The sequence below is a fragment of the Xenopus laevis genome, chromosome 3L (genome assembly GCF_017654675.1).
Source record: "Xenopus laevis strain J_2021 chromosome 3L, Xenopus_laevis_v10.1, whole genome shotgun sequence".
NCBI classification, from domain to species: domain Eukaryota; kingdom Metazoa; phylum Chordata; class Amphibia; order Anura; family Pipidae; genus Xenopus; species Xenopus laevis.
In genome coordinates this window covers 112,931,505-112,956,202 of record NC_054375.1, presented here as the reverse complement: position 1 = coordinate 112,956,202, position 24,698 = coordinate 112,931,505, and the positions used below count along the sequence as shown (strand labels likewise).

The 24,698-nt window shown below is 38.2% G+C and overlaps 1 protein-coding gene across 13 annotated transcripts in view; it reads left to right on the top strand.

Annotated features, from left to right (window-relative positions):
• Window positions 1-24,698, top strand: part of ppip5k1.L (diphosphoinositol pentakisphosphate kinase 1 L homeolog) — a 104,995-nt gene that overhangs the window by 62,427 nt on the left and 17,870 nt on the right. For 3 of the 13 annotated variants that reach the window (XM_041586813.1, XM_018253150.2, XM_041586812.1), the window contains exons 25-28: window positions 302-433; window positions 12,746-12,836; window positions 16,608-16,736; window positions 24,082-24,144. In XM_041586813.1, coding sequence (XP_041442747.1) covers window positions 302-433; window positions 12,746-12,836; window positions 16,608-16,736; window positions 24,082-24,144 — 415 coding nt within the window. The remainder of the gene's footprint in view (window positions 1-301; window positions 434-12,745; window positions 12,837-16,607; window positions 16,737-24,081; window positions 24,145-24,698) is intronic. The other 10 variants (XM_018253155.2, XM_041586817.1, XM_018253153.2 and 7 more) reach the window with 7 other exon arrangements.

Below are 24,698 nucleotides of genomic sequence, written 5' to 3'. Positions count from 1 at the left end.
TAATTCCTTGTGCCTCTAGAAACTAGATCTCACTGATACATGATATTTTGTAAAGGGTGAGAGTGTACCAAATCAATTAAAATGTTGTTACCTTCACTTTTACCTTGGCAAAAATAATTTTATATGATATTGTTGTGGACATTTATTTCTGAATTAATAGTGAAAAGATAGTTTGTGTACTGAAGTCTGGATTGGTTTTAAGCAAACTCTGGTGATATTTCAGTAATGAAAACAGATTCATAAAGTTGTTTGCTCAGGTGTAAGTGGATTGAAATCTTCCTGTCCACGGATTTGATTGCAGGTCATGAATGGCAAAAGCACAGGCAATAGAGGGCGCCGGAGAAGAAGATCGGGAGAGCCCCTTCGCTCCCCATGTTCGATCACTCTGCAGTCCAAGGCCATGTCCACCACTAACCTGGCATCATGGCAACAGGTGTCTCCTTTTTTGTATTTAGCTTACCATCAGCCATCCACCTTCTTCTCGCATCTTCTCAAATCTCTTTCTTCTTTAACTGAAAATTTACAGCCACGTACATTGTACAATTGATTGAATGTAGTTGGGCTGTCAAATTGTCTGGTTTTATGAAGAAACTGCAATCCGCTTCCTTGTTACCCTCTGTCCTTCCAAAATTCACAACTGAAGTTGAAACTCGTTTAAACTTTTAACATAGTAATTATTATGTAGTCACCTAATTCACAGGACACACTAAAAAATGTTAATTCAGTTATTGAAACATAAAAGACATCACAATAGGCACAACATAAATGGAACCAGGACAGACTAAAGCAACCATTTTAATATTTATATATATATTTTAGGCAAAACGTATAAAGGTTAAACATTTCAAGCTTGATTAGAATATTTTAAGGTCACCAGATCATATGAGAAGTCACGTCTACAAAATTCACCTAGCAGGGCAGTAATGATTGCATTTAATATAAAGCCACAGTATGCCACTTTTTTAACATTACTTAAATTAGAAATGCAATGATTTTTGTATTTTCTTGCACTAAGCGGGACAGAATCTAGAATTGTTACATTGTTTTGTTTCTTAAAAATCAAATCAAAACAAATTTCCTGATCAGCCTTCTATGTAATGAGCTGTTCTTTATCTCTGAGTCTTAAATGTTTTAGCTGGGGAAAGGGAGGGTTTGTTTTCTCCATGCGTCACATTTTTGATTTGCTATTCAGGTGGTTTCATACAGTTGAATGCAAAAGTTTGGGCACCCCTTGCCAAATAAACTACTGCAGAAATATGTGTTAAAAAAAACAACATGTTTGCAAATGCACAGTTACATTTTATTTCACAATGTTTAAAACATAGGAACAAAGATAATATGAATTGAGCCATGTTCAAATGTTTGAACACACTACCACTTCTCCAGTGATAAACTCCAAGGTCCCTGACCCTAATTACCTCATTGGGCCTTAAGAGCCATTAGGAGTTGTCACCTGTTGACAATTGCAGCTCAATAGAAACTCTGACACCCCCATACCTTAAACTGTCAGTCAAAAACCATGGGGTCCTTTAATCAACTGGATGAGGATCTAAAAATGAAGTTAACTGATGCCCTTAAAAGCAGGGGAAGGCTGAAAAGGAACTGTAGAAGTCGATGCAAGAGCAATGCTGCCGTCATTTAACACAAAGGTTCCACATCATTGTTTGTCAGGATAATAAAGTGGTAGTTGACCCATTGAATTTGCTTCCAGTATCCCTTAAAAGAACAGTTACACCAAACAACTTAAAATGTCTTAAAGAAATGACAATATAATGTGCTTTTGCCCTGCACTGGTAAAACTGATGTTTGCTTCAGAAACACTACTATAGTTTATATAAACAAGCTGCTGTGTAGCCATGGGGGCAGCCATTCAAGCACAGGATACACAGTAGATAACGATACATTCTGAAAAATACCATTGTAAACTCCTTTGTCAGCCTTAAATGGCTGCTCTCATGGCTACACAGCAGCTTGTTTATATAAACTATAGTAGAATTGTATATTTTCAAACACGCAGTTTTACCAGTGCAGCACAATAGTAAATTCTATGTTCATTACTTTAAAAGACTTTCATATTTTGTTCTCACTGTTCCTTTAACCAGGGGGATTTAAGATACCCTTACTAGAAATAATAGTTTGACCGTCATTTACTTCCTTATGTATTGGCATGTAGAAGTTTCTTTATTGGGTAATGTCATGGTATGGGTTTTAAAGAATCTTTCAATGTAATTTTAAAGTTATGTTGACGTATTGTAGAATCTTGTCTCCTCCGATAATTCACCTTACTGTCTTGCACTGTTATTTCAAAGATGTTAATGGGGTTGTTCACCTTTGAGCTAACTTTTAGTATGATGTATTGAGTAATATTCTGAGACACTTTGCAATTTGTTTTCATTTTTTATTATTGAAGGTTTTTGAGTTATTTAGCTTTTTATTCAGCAGCTCTCCAGTTTGCAGTTTAAGCAAGAGACTGGAATATGAATAGGAGACGGCCTGAATAGAAGGATCAGTAATAAAAGTAACAATAACAATACATTTGTAGCCTTACAGAGCATTTTTTTTTAGAAGGGAATTAGCGACCCCCCCATTTGAAAGCTGCAAAAAAAGGCATATAACTATAAAACTATAAAAAATAAATAATGAAAACCAATTGAAATTTGCTTAGAAGTGGCAGTTCTAATAAAAGTTACCTTAAAGGTGAACCACCCCTTTAAGGAGACAACACAATGTGCAAGCAGGCATGGTTTCTGACTAATTTGCCCCTGTGCCTAGCAAATTGATACCATATTAGGACCTATTCATGTGTATGGACACCTTTAATATTGTTTCACTTGTGTGCAGTTTGACTGGTCAAGCAACTGGACGTGAAGTGGAGCTGCAGAACTGCTCCTCTTTACTTCCTTTTGCTTGACTGATTTGTCTAAACAACCCCCTGACCAGACATAGAAATAAAGTATTTGCACTGTATAAGGAAGGACGTGTAATAGATTTTTTAAGCACAAAAACAGTGTTACAGCTTGACTGAAAAGTTATATACCATAACAAGTGTTTAAAGAGGTTGCATAAAAAAACTGAAGTAAAATTGGATTTTTATTTTAAATTGTGCTCACATACATTAAGGGCTATGGCAGACACATCATTATGAATGCTGCTCTTTGTAGCTGTGATTACGGCTCTTCTACCCACAGCAGCCACATGAATGGAAAGAACCAGGTTCATGTATATGTGTCACATTTGCAGTAACCTGCTGCATGTTCAATTCCTGTTAAAGCAGCAGGTATGCAATTGACCTTTCGGGCACTAGCTTTGGTACTGGCGGCTGATGGGTGTTGAACTGGAGTATTTGCCAATTGTTACTCTACAGATAACAGGCAGGGTTTTGGGCCAGAGGACACTCAATAAATGGGTGGAAATCACAAAACATGTGGCCCTGGGAGGCATAGAAATTTTATTTGGCATTGAATATCATGAAGCTGCAGATATCAAATCTATACTAGCCTCTTGGTTTTTCCTTCTGTTTAACATGGTATCACCTACCTACCATTAATGTAGTAGGTTCTATTATATTATAACAATTGAATTGTGGTATTAACCTTTTACCTGCCAAGAACGTAGGTACTACGTTCTTGCAGGGAAAAGCCCTAACTGCCAAGCACGTAGTACCTACGTTCTTGGCTTTAAAGGGTTCCTCTCTGCATCTGCGGCGATTGCCGCTTCAGCAGAGGCTTCCATTAGTCTCCCCACCCCCTAGGCAACGAGCAGAGGGAGAGGAGGGGGAGGTCACGTGGGTCCTGCGACACGATCGTCGCAGGACCCGTCTACAGTTATGCAGACACGTGTCTGCTGCTTGTGCTGCCGCTCCTCTCCTCTCCTCTGCTCCTCTCTGCATCTGCGGCGATTGCCGCTTCAGCAGAGGGATCGTTACTCTCACCACCCCCTAGGCAACGAGCAGAGGGAGAGGAGGGGGAGGTCACATGGGTCCTGCGATCGTCGCAGGACCCGTCTACAGTTATGCAGACACGTGTCTGCTCCTTGTGCTGCGTCTCCTCTGCCTGTTCCAGCCAGCCTGCTGCTTCCTGCTGCGTGCACTCTGCTTTAGGACCCCCCCTCAGCTGCCCAGGACCCTGCTGGACATCAGAACTGTAAGTAACATTTATTTTACAGTTATACACACATTTACATACTAATTACATGCATGTACAAATACACAATACACATTTTACTAAGTTAGCTTTATTCTTTTTCTTTTCAGGCTTTTTTTTTGTTGTTGCAATTTTGTATATGTCAGAATGTGTACTTGTATGTTTTTGGGGGGGTCTTGTGCTGTTAGGGGGTCTTGTGGCACAATATACAGTCACTGCTTTATGTTCACAGAAGGCGAAAAGACAATTTTCAGAAATGTCATAAAAACCGCTGCCTTAGCGCAACTTTGCAGTACGATATTTTGGAGTAGAAAGACATAATTACCTATTTTGTATTCGTCAGAATGTGTACTTTCTAAAAATATATGGTTTTGGGGGTCTATGTGCTGTTAGGAGGGTATTGTGGCTCAATATGCTGTCACAGGCCATTCTTCACAGAAGGTGAAAAGACAGAGAAGAAAATTCAAATGCACTAATTTTATTTGGGGGTCCGCACATGCCACCTGCTTTGGTATATCTATGCATATTCGGCATCAAACTGTTCAGTAGACCAGTGGCGTCAATATTTAGGGTGTTTTACAATTGTATGTAAGAAATTGGGTGAGATAAATGCGGCCAATTGCAATATTTTTAGACAATTTTCAGAAATGTCATAAAAACCGCTGCCTTTAGCGTAGCTTTGCAGTAAGGTAGTTTGGAGTAGAAAGACATAATTACCCATTTTAGATTCGTCAGAATGTGTGCTTTCCAAACATATATGGTTTTGGGGGTCTATGTGCTGTTAGGAGGGTCTTTTGGCAAATAATACGCAGTCATGGGTCATTCTTCACAGAAGGTGAAAAGACAGAGAAGAAAATTCAAATGCACAATTTTTTTGGGGGTCCGCACATGCCAGTTGCTTTGGTATATCTATGCATACTTGGCATCAAACTGTTCAGTAGACCCTTGGCGTCAATATTTAGGGCGTTTTACAATGGTATGTGAGAAATTGGGTGAGATAAATGCGACCAATTGCAATATTTTTAGACAATTTTCAGAAATGTCATAAAAACCACTGCCTTTAGCATAGCTTTACAGTAAGGTAGTTTGGAATAGAAAGACATAATTACCCATTTTAGATTCGTCAGAATGTGTACTTTCCAAACATATATGGTTTTGGGGGTCTATGTGCTGTTAGGAGGGTCTTTTGGCAAATAATACACAGTTACGGGCCATTCTTCACAGAAGGTGAAAAGACAGCGGAGAAAATTCAAATACACAATTTTTTTGGGGGTCCGCACATGCCAGCTGCTTTGGTATATCTATGCATATTGGGCATCAAACTGTTCAGTAGACCCTTGGCGTCAATATTTAGGGTGTTTTACAATTGTATGTTACAAATTGGGTGAGATAAATGTGACCAATTGCAATATTTTAGACAATTTTCAGAAATGTCATAAAAACCGCTGCCTTTATCGAAGCTTTGCAGTAAGGTAGTTTGGAGTAGAAAGACATAATTACCCATTTTAGATTCGTCAGAATGTGTACTTTCCAAACATATATGGTTTTGGGGGTCTATGTGCTGTTAGGAGGGTCTTTTGGCAAATAATACACAGTCACGTGTCATACTTCACAGAAGGCGAAAAGACAGCGGGGAAAATTCAAATACACAAATTTTTTGGGGGTCCGCGCATGCCAGCTGCTTTGGTATATCTATGCACATTGGGCATCAAACTGTTCAGTAGACCCTTGACGTCAATATTTAGGGTGTTTTACAATTGTATGTTACAAATTGGGTGAGATAAATGTGACCAATTGCAATATTTTAAGACAATTTTCAGAAATGTCATAAAAACCGCTGCCTTTATCGAAGCTTTGCAGTAAGGTAGTTTGGAGTAGAAAGACATAATTACCCATTTTAGATTCGTCAGAATGTGTACTTTCCAAAAATATATGGATTTTAGGGGTTACCATAACTTTTTGTAGCTTTTATCCCATATAAATCTGGTCATGTTTGGAAATTAGTGTAAATGTAAGACATCAAATAAGTATGCAAAAGGTAGATTCTGGGGTCTTTACATGCCATGTACTTCGATAATCTTATGTACATTGGGCATCAAACTGTTCAGAGGACCCCACGCTTTCATATTTGGGGTGATTTATCTTGATACCTAATAGTATGTATGAAATAAGGTGCTGCAGGTGGAAGTTTTGAGGTGATTTTTGGAAATGCCCCCAAAATTGCCAAATTTAGGAAAGATTTGCGGCTTGGTGCTTTGGGGTAGAAAGACATGCATACCCAATTTAGATTCGGGGGAATGTGTACTTTCTAAAAATATATAGTTTTCTGGGGTGAACGTACTGTTTCCTACCTTTGCCCACCCCAAAATGATGTAAATGTCTTGATTTTGCAGCACCTGAAATGACAGACCAAATGGGGGGTCTTCCTTTTGGGGCCCTATATGCCACGTGCTTAGGTACACCTATACATATTGGGCATCAAACTGTTCAGCGGACCCTAGGCTTTCATATTTGGGGTCATTTGTCTTGTTAACCAATAGTATGTTCGATATAAGATGCTGCAGGGTGGAAGTTTTGAGGTGATTTTTGGAAATGTCCCCAAAATTGCCAAATTTAGGAAAGATTTGCAGCTTGGTGCTTTGGGGTAGAAAGACATGCATACCCAATTTGGATTCGGGGGAATGTGTACTTTATGAAAATATATAGTTTTCTGGGGTGAACGTACTTTTTTCTACCTTTGCCCATTCCAAAATGATGTAAATGTGTTGATTTTGCAGCACCTGAAATGACAGACCAAATGGGGGGTCTTCCTTTTGAGGCCCCTATATGCCACGTGCTTAGGTACACCTATACATATTGGGCATCAAACTGTTCAGCGGACCCTAGGCTTTCATATTTGGGGTCATTTGTCTTGACAACCAATGGTATGTTCGATATAAGATGCTGCACGGTGGAAGTTTTGAGGTGATTTTTGGAAATGTCCCCAAAATTGGCAAATTTTGGAAAGATTTGCGGCTTGGTGCTTTGGGGTAGAAAGACATGCATACCCAATTTGGATTCGGGGGAATGTGTACTTTCTGAAAATATATAGTTTTCTGGGGTGAACGTACTGTTTCCTACCTTTGCCCACCCCAAAATGATGTAAATGTGTTAATTTTGCAGCACCTGAAATGACAGACCAAATGGGGGGTCTTCCTTTTGAGGCCCCTATATGCCACGTGCTTAGGTACACCTATACATATTGGGCATCAAACTGTTCAGCGGACCCTAGGCTTTCATATTTGGGGTCATTTGTCTTGATAACCAATAGTTTGTTTGATATAAGATGCTGCAGGGTGGAAGTTTTGAGGTGATTTTTGGAAATGTCCCCAAAATTGGCAAATTTAGGAAAGATTTGCGGCTTGGTGCTTTGGGGTAGAAAGACATGCATACCCAATTTGGATTCGGGGGAATGTGTACTTTCCGAAAATATATAGTTTTCTGGGGTGAACGTACTGTTTCCTACCTTTGCCCACCCCAAAATGATGTAAATGTGTTGATTTTGCAGCACCTGAAATGATAGACTAAATGGGGGTCTTCCTTTTGAGGCCTCTATATGCCACGTGCTTAGGTACACCTATACATATTGGGCATCAAACTGTTCAGAGGACCCTAGGCTTTCATATTTGGGGTAATTTGTCTTGACAATCAATGGTATGTTCGATATAAGATGCTGCACGGTGGAAGTTTTGAGGTGATTTTTGGAAATGTCCCCAAAATTGACAAATTTAGGAAAGATTTGTGGCTTGGTGCTTTGGGGTAGAAAGACATGCATACCCAATTTAGATTCGGGGGAATGTGTACTTTCTGAAAACATATGGTTTTCTGAGGTGAACGTACTTTTTTCTACCTTTGCCCACCCCAAAATGATGTAAATGTGTTGATTTTGCAGCACCTGAAATGACAGACCAAATGGGGGGTCTTCCTTTTGAGGCCCCTATATGCCACGTGCTTAGGTACACCTATACATATTGGGCATCAAACTGTTCAGCGGACCCTAGGCTTTCATATTTGGGGTCATTTGTCTTGATAACCAATAGTTTGTTTGATATAAGATGCTGCAGGGTGGAAGTTTTGAGGTGATTTTTGGAAATGTCCCCAAAATTGGCAAATTTAGGAAAGATTTGCAGCTTGGTACTTTGGGGTAGAAAGACATGCATACCCAATTTAGATTCGGGGGAATGTGTACTTTCTGAAAATATATAGTTTTCTGGGGTGAACGTACTGTTTCCTATCTTTGCCCACCCCAAAATGATGTAAATGTGTTGATTTTGCAGCACCTGAAATGATAAACTAAATGGGGGTCTTCCTTTTGAGGCCCCTATATGCCACGTGCTTAGGTACACCTATACATATTGGGCATCAAACTGTTCAGCGGACCCTAGGCTTTCATATTTGGGGTCATTTGTCTTGTTAACCAATAGTATGTTCGATATAAGATGCTGCACGGTGGAAGTTTTGAGGTGATTTTTGGAAATGTCCCCAAAATTGGCAAATTTAGGAAAGATTTGCAGCTTGGTACTTTGGGGTAGAAAGACATGCATACCCAATTTAGATTCGGGGGAATGTGTACTTTCTGAAAATATATAGTTTTCTGGGGTGAACGTACTGTTTCCTATCTTTGCCCACCCCAAAATGATGTAAATGTGTTGATTTTGCAGCACCTGAAATGATAAACTAAATGGGGGTCTTCCTTTTGAGGCCCCTATATGCCACGTGCTTAGGTACACCTATACATATTGGGCATCAAACTGTTCAGCGGACCCTAGGCTTTCATATTTGGGGTAATTTGTCTTGACAATCAATGGTATGTTCGATATAAGATGCTGCACGGTGGAAGTTTTGAGGTGATTTTTGGAAATGTCCCCAAAATTGACAAATTTAGGAAAGATTTGTGGCTTGGTGCTTTGGGGTAGAAAGACATGCATACCCAATTTAGATTCGGGGGAATGTGTACTTTCTGAAAACATATGGTTTTCTGAGGTGAACGTACTTTTTTCTACCTTTGCCCACCCCAAAATGATGTAAATGTGTTGATTTTGCAGCACCTGAAATGACAGACCAAATGGGGGGTCTTCCTTTTGAGGCCCCTATATGCCACGTGCTTAGGTACACCTATACATATTGGGCATCAAACTGTTCAGCGGACCCTAGGCTTTCATATTTGGGGTCATTTGTCTTGTTAACCAATAGTATGTTCGATATAAGATGCTGCACGGTGGAAGTTTTGAGGTGATTTTTGGAAATGTCCCCAAAATTGGCAAATTTAGGAAAGATTTGTGGCTTGGTGCTTTGGGGTAGAAAGACATGCATACCCAATTTGGATTCGGGGGAATGTGTACTTTCTGAAAATATATGGTTTTCTGGGGTGAGCCTACTGTTAGTGGAATGTTTGGCCTTGAAATCAGAAGTATGCCGTTTTGTGGAGCGGTGCTTTGGAAATTTGCTAGTGTACTGCTTGTAGATTTTGATCTATATTAGTGAGAAATCTCAATAAAACTATATATATTTGGTATTGTTGCGTTCAGGAGACATAGACCTTTCCAAATCTGCTGTGTTCTCGTACATAAAATAAATGATGTTTCTGATATATGTAATTGTACTATGTGAAACCTGATTTTTTTCATTTTATTAGGCACTTTGAAGCCTATATTTTTTTACAGAAGTTGAATTACACAAAAATTCTAGCATATTTTGAAAGCTCAGGTTGTCCTGAAAAAAAACATATATTATTTCCCTGGTTAAACTAAAACACCCCCCCAGGAAATGCTCTTAAAGTGAAAGAGTACAAAATGTTCAAAAATGGTCTGGCAATAGATGTACCAAATCAGCCAAATTGCCTGGCAGCGAAAAGGTTAAACAATATACTGTAGTTGTTATTGTTATTATCGCCGCCTTTTCCTTTTAGATCTATCTGTTGTTGACAAGCTTTAATTTCCTCAGCATCCACAGCAAAATATTGCTTTAATAATTTAAGGATTGTCTGGGTTGCAGAATAAATTTATAGTGATTATTTATATTTCATAAGCAAAAAACAACTCCATCTTTGGGGTAGATAGGCTTATAGTTCAGTCTATATCACATTTCAAAGCTGAAATGTGACATCTTGTTTTTTCCCTAACTTGACTCAAATGGATGAGGATTGTCCTGCTGGCCTTTCCTCTTAGTATGAGACATGTTCATAACACAACTGGGCTTGATTTTGAAAATTCTATTTTTCAGCAGCTGCATAGCTTATAGAATGGGAAGTTTCACCGCATTCCTCCTTCTGATATTATCGTCCATCATGGCATCATCTTTAGGAAGCAGTAGTCCCTTAGTCAGCAAAGAGAAATGTGTTAGATTTCAATGTGCTATGATTTAAGTGCATACATATTTTACTATTCTCACTCTCTATATTATTCCTTTATAAGCACAGCCCTGCCAAGAAAATTCTCTTGTGAATGTGATGTGCGCTTCATGCTTTTTATATTGTCAGAAATGCAGAATTCTGGATAGATTTATTACAGATCAACTGGGGATCCAGAAGGATTCCCTTTCCCTTTTGCTTGATTTATATTGTCATTTGTCAGGATGGTTTGAATGAATCGACATTTATCAAAGTTGATGAAGTAGTTCGTTTGTCAGAATATGCACGAGTGCCTTGAAATGTTAAAGGAAGAGTGACAACAAAAAATTAAAGTGTGCTTAACTAATTAAAATATAATATGTTGTTGCCCTGCACAGGTAAAACTTTGTTACAGAAATACTATTAAGTTTATATAAGCAAGCTTATATATAAACACTGCTATAGTTAATATAAACAAGCAATGAAGGTAATTGAAATAGGGCTAATGACACAGGTTAAATAGCGGTTAACAGATAAGCTCTGTAGAACACCATTTTATTCTACAGAGCTTATCTGCTATGTAACCTGCGCTGCTTCTCCTTTTAATGTCTGCCCCCATGGCTACACATCAGCTCATTTATATAAGCTATAGTATTGTTTCTGAAGCAAACCGGTCACTTGTACCTGTGCAGAGCAACAGCATCAGTCCCTAAATTTCCTGTACACCTCTACCTAGCCCCACCCAGTACCTCATGATTTTAACCTAAACCATATAAACTAGAAGTGTTGTCACTATACATATAAGTGACATCAACAAGGTTTAATGAAACCTCTTTTTCCTGTGGAGTGAAGTGGAGACAAATTTGTCCAGACTGGATCTTGCATTTTCCCAGGTATCCATACAGGGTACCCATAGACCACATGCACAGTCCGTGAAGCAGGAATTTTTCTGCACAAACCTTACCACTGTCTATGTCAGGGGTCTGCCACCCGTGGCTCCGGAGCAACATGTGGCTCTTTATCCTCCTTGCTGCGGCTCGGTCTTGTGGCTTTGTCGTCTATAAAGCCCTCGCACCTGCTAGCGGCTTGAGTGTGCGACTGCTGTAAGCTAATGGTTAGCTTACCACGGTAGCACACTCAGGAAGCCGCCAGCAAGTGCGAGGGCTGTATAGTCATCCCAGGAGTGACAGCGGGTCGCACACTCAAGACATAACATCGACCCATCCCTGCTGAACATATCCACATTCACAAGGATAAGTCAGCCCAATCTTGAAATTGAACTAGCCGACATAGCGGATAAAGACTTATGGTTATGGGTGTCCAAGTTCAAAAGCTTGACAGTGGATCTCGAAGAAATCACTCAACAGAAGGGAACTCTCGCTAAAGAGCACAAGTGGAATGATATTGAAAACATCCCCAAACCCGACAAACTTGTTCTTGAAACATGGAGTGCCATTCCCGACATGTATATGAACATGGAAAAGTATGCATTTGGAGTCCTGTCCATCTTTGGCTCAACATACTTATCTAAGCAAGTTTTCTCGAACATGAACTTCATAAAATCCAAATATTACTCCCACTTAAGAAGAGAGAGCCTACAGTCCTGTGTGATGATCAAAGTCACATCTTATAGCCCCGACATAGGGAAGATCAGCATGTAGCGTCAGAAACAGAAGTCACATTAAACAGATGAGAACACTAGCATTTAATAGGGCTATTCAGTGTTTAATTTATTTCAAAGTAGGCCCACACATGCACACTGCATTTTTGTTTGTTGTATTTTGTTGTTATAACAGTTCAAATTAAAAAAAGTTTAAAACCTTTAAAAGTTTATAAGCTGTGTTATGTTTTGCAGCTTCAGACTATTTTTCTTTAGTGGAAGAGGGGGCAAATGGCTCTTTTGATAGTAAAGGTTGCTGACCCCTGGTCTATGTGATATGCAAAAATAACTATGGTCAGAACAGAAGGGCTTTATACAGGAGATACTGGGAAAAAGCCCAGAAAGAAAAATACACGCCACATTCATAACGATAACAGAAGTGTATGGCGCATCATCTAGTAATCTTATATTTGTTTCCTTTATCTTTCTCAATGCAGCTTGGGAATTCTCTTATTGCTTCGTTATTCATCTTTTTTCTTTAAAGCAGTTGTGTTCACAGTACCCAAACACTTGGAATAAGTTGATGTTATATATTGTGTGTTTATTTTGCTGAGTGAAATCATTATGTCCTTTCAGGTCCTTTCTGAGACATCATCTAAAGCTGGCAGCTACCGTCTCTTCACTTCCTTTGCCAGACAGTCCTCGGACATGAAGCAAAGTGGTTTAGGTATGTTAGAATGGTTCCATATGTATGCACTTGGTTTTTTTTTTCAATACAGCTTTAATGCTTGCTCAAGTAGGGATATGAAACAACCGATCATTTTATCTGTTAGGTTTAACAAGTTTTCCCAGATTATGTATCTGTTGAGCACTTATATTCATATATATAGTAACAGCCTGCTCCTGATGGAGATAAAGTGATTTGTCAAGCCAATTCAAAGAAGTCAGAGAAACTGTCCAAACTGTATCTTCAAGATACAAGATACGGTTTCTGTAACGTACCATTATTTGGACAAAATGATATTAAAATCCTTCCCTTGAAACCTTTTACTGCAGTTGGCAAGCTTATTCCATATATAAAAAAATTGTAAATGCTACTGGCCATATTTTGTAGTTACAGTGTGTTTCATCATAGTTGATCAGTGCTTCTCAGCCTTTATTCTACCCTCATGCTTCACTCTATTTACACTGTCATCCAACTTTACTTTTTTACATCTTTCCTTTCTCTCTCTTCTCTTTATCTTAGAAAAAAAGCTTAGTGTTTTATACCATTTGTGGTAACACATCTAAATTATCATACTCTGTGTTCATTCATTCCCGTGAATGCTTCTATTTAATTGATACCTTGCTACCAATTCATCAGATATACTTACTACTAGGGATGGGCGAATTTGACCCGTTTCGTCAAAAATTCGCCGATGCCCATTGAAGTCTATGGGCGTCAAAAAAATTTGTCGCACAGTGAAATTTTTTTAGATGCACGACGCCATGCAAATCTATGGGCGTCATTTTTGCGGCAAAACAAGGCGAAAAAATTCGCCCATCGCTACTTACTACCAATTTGAGAAGCATTTGTCAATACATTTTTGATTTGTCTTTCATTTGTGTTCTGAACTTCATCAGTTGAAGCATTTTCCAATTTAGATTTGGTTTTACATTTATGAAAAAAGAAATCTATTCCTCTATTCCTTTGTAGCATGCTTATACATATAAATTCATTATTTTGCTTCTCGTTTATGTTTCCCTTAACTAGTGAGTCATAAGAGTATAGCTATTATCTTGTTTTCCTTTTTAACACTCAATAAGAGGAGCTGCTATATTGCTTACTTCTTTGTAAATACCAATGATTCGCATATCTAGAAGTTTCTGGGCCGGCCCCCGGGCTTTTATGTTTCAATGTTATATTGAAAACATTTTCAAACCTTTTGGGCTCTAGCTATCCTTTGTTGTCAAACATTTGGAGCCCCTCCTATAGCTCTTAACATGGTATTAACAGTGACTTTTATTGATTTATGCTACACATTTTGGGAACCACTAAGTATCGAACATGATTGCTTAGAGGGAGATTTTGTAGTTTATCTCTCAACAGTGTACAGCAGTGCACTTCCTAAGTTTTATACATGGAAAGAAAGATTTCCTATAGTGCTCCTCTGCAAAAAATATTCCTTTTTAATGTAGTTAGTCTTTAAGGCTAATGGCACATCATACATTGTATTCACCAATGTGTTTCTGATGATGGTGAAACTCCTGTCATCATCTGCCAATGACATGAATGGCAGTTGCCCACCACTGTTTTTATAGACCTAACCAAAGTTTTTTCAATATTATTGAAAAAATTTTTTGTTTAACCATTTTTCCCTTTTAATCACACCCTCACCTTGTTATGTCCATGTGTGTTGAAAAACTACTGTTCATGTTTAATTTTTGTCCATTGTGCTAGTGTGTTTTTCAGCTACTCTGTTTATAGTCGTAACTTCTTCTCTTGACCCCCATTTTGTATTATATCACATCATTCCCTTTATTTCCTTGCTTGTTGTCATGTCATCCTTGAAGTTAAACATTTTACTTTGTATCTTTATTTTTGACTTTTCAAACTTGTATATTTATTGCATTCCCATTTCTTCATTTGTGTGCGTTCCATGTGGTGGTAAGCATTTCTGTCTTTGCTTTTACATACGTCATCTGTGTTTGTTGGCAATTGGCTTAGACTTGCCTTCAACCCATGCTCCTTGGTTGAAAGCATGAGGAAGACATATTTGAATTGTAATGGCATAGTTTAACTTTTCACCTTTGCAGTGATGAAGGATAACCAAGGCACACCGAGGGTCTGTGTTCTTATTTTGTTGGTAGTACTTTCCATGCGCAAATGGATAGAAAATGGTGTAAGACTTGGTACATTTTGTCTAAATGATGTTTTCATACTCCTTGTTACGAGTGGACTTATCTCCTTGTAGTTTTGGAATTCTTGATCAGTCTCACGTGCAAATGAGTCAGTGGTCTAAAATTCCTTTGTTGTGTTATATAACAACACTACAGCCTGATAATTTGTGTCAAACTGTGTGTGTGTACACACACACACACACACACACACACACACACACACACACACACACACACAACATTTAAAAGAAATAAGTTTCATCCAATATTCCAAAGACTAACAACACTCTTCAGCTATACTGGGCCTTCCAGTGCTGCTAGTGACAACTTAATGCTGGAAGGAATCAGATGGCCACACATAAAATTAAAAGAGGATAAAACACAGAATAACTGAGGTGGTGGGGAAATAGCCACACCAACATCCCTTGCTTGTTGCATGGACAGTTCAGTAGTACAGAAGTACTATACTTTACTTGCGCTCACCAGCACTGAAAAAGGAATACATGGGAGAAAGGTTTTTGGGGTTCTTTCTTCTTTAATTAAGCCACTGAATTATAACATTATAATGAAGACATTTGAAATTGTCATGGCAAATGCGTAATTTAATAAAAATTAAATTACAGTTTGTTTTAAATGCTGTAATAACTGCTTGCCACCTTATCCGTACTGAAAAATTATTGCTAACAGGTGTGTTTAAATGCATATGTAAAATGGTAAGCTGTTTGCTTAATGGAAAACACAAAACACGCTTCCAGATTCTTCAATACAATATATATATATAAATACAGTTGCCCCACAGTGACTACAGTCTTAGCGAATGAGCAACTTGCAGGCTCAAATTTACAGTGGTTAGCAATCCTCCTACATGCCAAGCAGTGCCCAAAGATATAGTCTTTCATTTTAGTTTTGAAGAGACAGAAGTAGGATTCTTTACTGAGGGTATAGGTATGGAATTGCAGGGGTATGCATCATCAAGACAAAAGGCTTCAAGATGGTTTGGAGCAGTGAAAGTATGCAGTGTAACCATGCAGTGGCTGTGAGAGGAACAGCAAAAGTCAGCAAGAAATGTTTAAAAACACAAGAGAAGAGATATAGTTAGGTGCAGTTAAGTACATTTATAAGTTATTATTTACTTAATGGGAAGCCATGATAAAGATTTCAACAGCCTCTCTTTGAGGTGAGAGAGCAAGGATTCTAGAAGGAAAGTTGAAGGAAGACTGTAGGGGTAGAGGTGGAAGTTAGAGAGACCAGTATGTAGCAAGTTGCAGTAGTCCAGGTGGGATAGCTTGTTTATTAATTACTGAGAAATCCTACACTGTGTGAGATATTCTTGTATAAAATCTGTCTGTTTATGATTCATTGTTGTATAAACATTATTCAGGTCTAAAATAAAGAGTCTCTCATCTGTAGTTTTCAGGGCTGCTTTTACAACCGTGCCTGATTTTCTTCTTGCTTTGTCCAGAAACATATTTGCACCAAACCTACATCTTGTTCCAAGACTTAAAAGGGAGAAACTGCTCCAAAAGGAAAGAAGGCCACAGTTAACTGTGGTGATGTGTCTTTAATAGCATGTACTAGACCTGTGTGATTACTAATCCCACATCCCCCACCTTTCCAGGATCGCAGTGCACTGGGCTGTTCAGCACCACAGTGCTGGGAGGCTCCTCCAGCGCTCCCAACCTGCAGGACTACGCACGCAGCCACCGCAAAAAAATCAGCTCTGCTGCCAGCCTGACTTACAAAGACGGTACGTGTATTTAGAACCACTGAGCTTCCAGCCCAGTGATGTAGTTTAAACTGCCCAGTCTTTGGAAAGGAGGGGAGTACTTGCATGATTAAACACAAGGTAACTGAGCTTTAGCGGCAATAAAAATAACAGACTTCTAAAATGTTCTCTCTACATAACTTGGGAACTAATACAAAGAGGTGTAATGGCAATATAAAGGAAACCTCAACTGCTATCCGTAGTATAGAGGGAAGATGGTTTCCTATTGACTTCTGTTCTACATCACATGCCACCTTACTGATGAATTGTTATTAAGCATTCATAATGTTACAGACAAATACATTTGTGACATGGCACCTCATAGGCTTGTAGAAAATGTTTTTTTTTTTATTTTTTTTACTACTAATGGAAACTAAAATACAGCACCAGCAGAACTACATGAATAAACATGTATTGGGTTGTAATGTGTAGTCATTAAGTGGAATATCACTTGGGGCCTGTTAACATAAGGTTAAAGCGGCAAAAGTGGTTATTGATTGCATTACCCAGTGTTTTCCCACAAATTCAGTGCTACTTTGGTATAAATCCACTTCACCCTTTGGGAGGATGAAAAACTATTTTAGGATCCACTGATAATTGTGCCCAAGGTATTTAATCACTAGGGAAATAACTATATTATGGTAACCTTGATAAACCTCAGATGACGGCTCTCATGTCTTTCCTGCACAGAGCGACATTATTCAGACCCGTTTTTTCTTCAGATAACATTCTCCCAACTGAATTCATAGTCAGCAAACTGACCAGCAGGTGACACTGTTGGTACTAAATCCTTTATATTAGCAGTACATGTTTTTGCTAGTACAGGCATGGGACTTCTTTTCCAGAAAGCTCGGGACCTGGGGGTTTCCAGATAAGGGATCTTTCTGTACCTTGTCTACTAGAAAATATTTTAAACCGTAAATAAACCCTATAGATTTGTTTTGCTTCCCCTATGGATTCATTGTATCTTAGTTTGGGTCAAGTACAAGGTACTGTTTTATTATTACAGAGAAAAAGGAAATCATTTTTAAAAATGTGGATTATTTAGATAAAATGGGTCTATGGAATCCTGTAATTCGGAGCTTTCTGGATAATGGGTTTCCAAATAATGGATCCCATACCTGTATCTTACAATTAATGTAAATTCAAAAGATCAATTTTCCATCAGCTTGTTTTAAGAGTTTACGTTTGTGATGTGCTGGTTGACAATTTTTAACCTTATCCAGCCCCTGTCCAACCCGACTAGTGATTCACCTCTATTTATAGACCCTTACCCACCCCATATCAGATGTCCAGAAGGGGGAAGAGCAGAGCAGGCACACCTATAAATACAGGCCTCCAAAGGCAGAAGCAGAGCATAGTAAGGTTGCAGGTGCAAACCTTGTGTGGATGTCAGCCCATACCTGGCCTGCCCACAGGTTTTTGTTTGACCTCCACATCACTAGCACACACATATGTGTATTTATTAGCAAAGGCATGCAAAGAAAGACAACCACACAATTTGACAAGAGAACAATAGAAGCACTGCCTTGTTTATTAGTAAAGCTTTGATTCTTAATCACCTGAAACCAATAGAACAGAGATTTGATTAAGCTGGCCATAGAAGCAAAGATCCGATCATACGAATCCTCGATTCGTACAATTTTCGGACCGTGTGTGGAGAGTCCTGACATTATTTGCCCCACGGAGATTGGTCGCAGTTTAAAAGATTTCTGTCGGCTGCCGATAATATCTCTACATCTATTGCCAATCGGACGATTTCCGTTGGGAGACTGTCACTAGCTTTGGTCGGAGATAACTTTCGTACGATTGCTGTCAGGGGCAGAACATCGGCTGATCTGTTCTTTTACTACTTTATTTGATCGGAACGGTTAGTGGGAAGTCCGATTGTTCGAGGATTCGAACGATCGGATCTTTGCATCTATGGCCAGCTTTATTCAATGACTTTGGATCATAGGTCAACTTTTGTCAATTGTTTCGATCTTTTTGGTGGGGCTATGCCACTTTCTTTTGTTTTGCCATGGGATAGCTAGCTAGAAGCCAGTTTTGTAGAAAATCTGCAAGTAAATTGATTGTTGTGTCAGTCGTCTGTTTGTCGCGTTTTTTCATCTTTAAAATTTAATTTAAATGTCTTGGTGCATATTAGTTTGTGTGTTCCTTGCTGTATTTTAGATACTGCAGGGATTTGTTTTTTTTATGGTACTTCATCCACTATCGTGTCTTGGTAACAACTTACATTAATCTGTAACTATTTGTCCCTGTGGATCCATTAAGGACATACAGTAACTGTCTATCGAATGCGTCATCACTACAGCAGTATCGCACGTAAATATTTATCTCACGTTGGCTGGCTGTGTGTCCATATAGTCCATGTGTCTTGTTTTAGAGTTGTTCACTTGGCTTTTTTCAAATAATAAAAAATACTGTATGTTTTTATATTTCATATGTTTTGCTAGGTTTACTCTATTAGTGCTGGCCCTAACAGGCTCTACTTGTTGCTAGGCAATGTGTTTTAGCCATAGACTGCAATGAAACACAGAAACCGAAGCTATGGCTCAATGGTAGTCAAGTCCTTGACAGCCAGGGCCATAGATTCTTCATTCTGTGGCAGGTAAGCAATTACATGTTCTGGATCCCTCTTGAGGTTCAGAAACAATTCTATATCTTTACATTATTGACTTTTCTGAATTTATATGTGTCCATTTCTTGCAAACATCTGTCATTTGACACCATGGAATATAACAGGATTCTAGATGGGTTGGACTAAACCATAGATGCTGCACTCCTTTTTATCATTTTATCAAAGGGGTTTTTCACCTTTAAAGTAACTTTTAGTACAATGTAGACATGAATATTCTAATTTGCATTTTTTTTATAGTTTTCTTTCTGTTGTTTAGCTTTTTGTTCAGTCCAGCTTCGTATTTCAGCAGCTGTCTGGCTGCTAGAGTCCTATTTATCCTAGCAACCAGGCAGTGGTTTGGACAAGAGAATGGAATATGAATAGGAGAGGGCCTACATAGAAAGATAAGTAATAAAAGGTAACAATAGCAATAAAACTGTAGCTTCACAGAGCAATAGTTTTTGGCTGCTGGGGTCAGTAACCCCAATTTCAAAGCTGAAAGGGAGCAAAAGAAGGCAAATAATTTAAAAACTATAAATAATGAAAACCAATTGCAAAGTTGCTAGGAATAGGTCATCTATAACATATTAAAAGTTAACTTCAAGGTGAACCACCCCTTTAAACATTACTGTGGGTTGCATGGGACACCAAGACCCTAAGGCTACTGCCACATATAGCAGTTTTATGAAGGATGAGAATTTTTTTTATTCTAATCATTCACTCGAGCTTAGTAAATGTGCCCCTAAGAAATGCTCGCACTGTCGAAATAACGTTAGCAAAACTTTGCCAGCATTTGACTGCATAGCATTTTAGCGAATTAGCGTAGTAGTAGTAGTAGCGAATTTGCACATGACTAATTGCCACGAAGTGTGGCACAGTGTTCGCTGGTGAAAATTTGCGCCTCTAGTGAATTTGCTTCCTTGGGTGGCAGTAGCCTGAGATATAAGTTCTGAAATTTGTCTTATCAGACCGTCTGAGATGAGAAGAGTCTCTCAATGAAAGATTACTGTCTGGTGCTTCTCCACTTTTCCTGCTATTGTCGAGTTGTTCCATAAAATGAAACAGTTAGTGAGCTGGTTAATCTGGTAGAAAAGTAGGGAAATAATTGGAATACACATTTTCAATGCAGCCTTTTTGATCTAGGGCTGGTTTTAATGTTAACAAATTATTGTAATATCAATGTTTGTGTGAAATACTTAATTCGTTATTGGGTGTATAATTTGCAGTATACTGTTTGCTGTTGAACATATACAATTATCAGTCGTGGGAGTTCACGCAAACGTTATCCTTAAAAATACATTTTCAAAGTAGAAAGACCGCAACATCCGGGTAACTTTAAACAGAAATCCATGTGTTTTATTCACTGACCGGAACTGCCTTTTCCACTGGAAGACCGGTCGCACAGATTTATATATCCGTTTTCTTGCTTTTCTCAACACCTCACTTAGCATGTATTTCCTACTTCCTGATTCCATTGGGCAGAGAGCTTCACTCCTCCAGGTGATGAATCATTATTTACAGCACCTCTGCTAATTGATTTACAGCTTCTGTTATTCTTCCCATATCTTGCCTCCCATAGAACATTCTTGGAGATATGTACATTCCCTCTAGTGTTATCACAGACATTGTGCCACACAGAGGAGCAAGGTGTTACTGGGAAGTTATTTGTACTGTTCCATGCAAAGGCCATATTAAGGTTAACTAATTAAACTGATACATATTCTGAAGCTACTATGGTTTCTTATGGTACTCCTTAGGACACTAATACTCTACTGTCGTAACTAGAGGAAGCAGACCCTGTGGTCTCAGGGTTTGCAGTGCGTGCCGGCCCCTCCGAATATCTTTTGTGGGGGTGGCCCAGGGCTTTTTACGTATGCCACTGTTAAAATTTATACCTTAAAGGAACAGGAACATCAAAAAATAAAACTGATGTGTAGCAATGGGGGCAGCCAATCAAAGGAGAAAAGGCTCAGGTTACTCAGAAGATAGCAGATAAGCTCTGTAGAACATAATGGTGTTTTCTGTTATTCATTATTTAACCTGTGCCATATAGCGTTTATTCAATTTTCACAATTGTTACACAGCAGCTTGTTTATAAGAGCTACAGTATTGTTTCTGAAGCAAATAGATGTTTTACCAGTGCAGGGCAACATTACATTATATTTGCATTACTTTAAAACCAGCCAGTTTGTGCAGAACTACCTATCTACCTTTAAACAAACAAACCTTTTTCCTTAAATAAGCATCTGCTTTTGAGCAGCTCATTATCAGGGGCTTCTCAGTGGACTGGTAATTATTTTTATCAGCTCCCGGGGGGGGGGGTATATATTGTTCCTTTAAATGCTGTTTGAACTACAAGCAAACATGCAAATTTTATTTAGATGTTTGGCTAAAATGGCACACCATGTCCTTCAGTTTCTATTGAATTTCTGTTGAAATGAATGCTGTGACATGTACCCTGCTTGTCACGATGATGTCAATAGAAAGATTGTACCATATGAATAACTCGGTTTTTGAGGAGTTAATAGAATTTCCTGAAAGTAGGTAGAGCAGATTTTGTATGTTGTGTGCGAATCGGGAAATAACAAAATATTATTAAACGATAAACGATTTAATCTAACTAAAAGGGCTTATTGACTTTATTGTCCAACCAATACTCTTCAACAGGACTGATATACTTAATATGGGCAGCTCCATTTTAATAATATTATCTAAAGATATGTTTTTCTTCTGGAAAAGAAAACATTGGCAAAATTATCACGGTGGCTTTCAGTATGCGTTTCTCTGTACTTTGCTGTATTTGCTCTTAATAAGAAAGCTAATCAAATTTTTCTCCATTTTTTGCCACTGAGGCAAGAAACAAACGTTAGAGTTATTTGTGGACTCACTACCACTTTTATACAATGTATAACAACACTTGTTATGTATTGTATAATAGTGGTAGTGTGAGTCCACAAATAGCTATAACTTTTGGTTCTTGTCTTATTTATTTGATGTGGTACCAGACCAAATATGATTTATGCTTGTGTGAAAAAGGACCTTCAATTTCAATAAAAGGATAGCATGAGATAGCTAGTTGTTTACCCAACATACTCCCAACAAGTACATAGAAAGGGAAAAGTTCTAAACACAAACATGGAATACCCATTTTCTGAACATCTCTTTCAAAAATAGGCATTCATGCATACCAGATGTTAGAAAATGATGGGGCAGATTTATGTTACTGATGATTACTGCTGCACCGGAACAAATTGCTAGATTCCTTAATGATTCCTTCCTTGGTGATTTTGAGATTAATTAGAGACCAGAGCTGCTGAGCTCAAACACCCTGTAGTGTTCTAAATAGCAGAAGACATTTTGATGAATTGATAAAAGCGTCACTTCATTAAAACCCTTTGCCAGTCTGCAAAGTATTGATAAATGGGGAAAATATCAAACTACTGGAAATCCTTCAGATTTCCAAGTTCTACATTTGATATATCTGCCCTGTATCTAATAGCCTGGGGTTCCACCTGTCCACTGGCCAAGAAATAAGACTTGAATAAAAATTCTTTTGAAGACTAACTGCCCACCCTTAGGTGCTTAATGCAAAATGATCCATTGCTGACTGTCAGAAGTGCCCTAGGATTCTTTGCAAAATAGAAAGGTTAAAGTCACTGTTTAATAAGCTTTGATTCTTGTCAATGGGGTATGGATTATTCTTCATGACTTTTGAGAGATGCTGTGTGGACAAATCAGACAGAAATGAACACAAAGAAGCAGCATGGACTCTACTATTGTCAACATCTGGCATAATGGCACATGGTGCATTCTACAAAATCTACAAAGCATACTGATTGTGGTGTCATTATTTTGTAATGCATTCAGTTTTATACTTAATGTAAATAAAGCAGAACATTATTGAGGCAAAATACATTCAATATTAACTAAATATGCATGTTAAAGGTGCATTTCGGAATTCATTTTATTGAATAGCTATGTTGGTCTCACTGATTGTGGAAAGAGTTGCCAACAATACTTGCATTCCAAAGGGCAACGTTAAAGGAAAAATAGCTATGCAAACTAAATTAATAGGACTTTTATAGATATACAACCATAGGATCTATTATACATAATGTTTGGAACCTGGGGGTTTCTGGATAAAATAATTTAAACATTAAACATGATAGGATTGTTTTGCCACCAACAAGGATTAATGCATCCTAGTTAAGGTCAAGTGCATTATTACAGAGAAAAGGAAAATAATTTTTTTAAAAATTAGCATTATTAGCTTATAATGGACTCTACAGGAGATGGCCTTCCCATAATTCTGAACTTTATGGAAAACAGGTTACGGGATAAAGGATCCCATACTGGGATTATTTCTTTTGGACTACATCTATGTACTGTATTCAATTATATCACATATTAATTTGTTCAGACTTTGGTCAAGAAACTGTATTGAGTAATTGCACGTAGACATAAACACATCAAAATGATACAATTGAACTGAAAGGACCAACTGGCTTAAAGTATAGGCACTTTCTCAGTAAGTAATGGGCTTTGTGTGAATGTAACAAGCAGATGTGGATTGTGCTTTGGCTGGAATCTGTTCTGTAACTTTGGCTGTGCTTGAGTTTTGTCTCAGGATTGTTGGTGTGTCTATGTGCCTGCCTGAGTTCCAAAAGCAGGATGTTAATGCAGATGCTTGTTTTTTTATTTCCTCAGAACTGTTGTCTATGCCAGCTGTAAAGCGATTTTCTGTGTCGTTTGCAAAGCATCCGACTAATGGTACGTTCGCTTCCTTGATTTGAAGTGTTGCCTCACACTATTAACCCATTTTTTCCATTTATTCACCTCTTTCTCCATTGTTTTCCTCCAAAATCCATTTTTCTTCTTCCTTCTTGATGTTGTATCGTGGTTTTTGCCCTATTTCCCAGCCATCCATCTAGAAATTATCAGAACCCTTACGAGAGCTATAAGGCAATATTGCTCTCATACTGTTTAAGCATAATAAATACAATTCTGAAGTAACACAGCTGCATATTATTAGTCTTTATACCATTAAAATCATAAGAGCAAACAGTACCAATATACAATTTTCCCTCTCACTATCACCAGCCTGTTAGTGATCATACATATGTAAACACTAGCAACACATGTTCTGAATTAGCATTAGCATCTGCATTTGCTTTCCACTTTCAATATCAGGTTCCAGTCCCATTTGACCTTCAATATACCGTTATGGAATTGCATGAAGCACACATTAAATTAATCCAGTGCTTGTTGGCATCAAAGTGATGGGTTAAATGTGAAAAAACCTTTCACCAAACTAAGCCATTGCA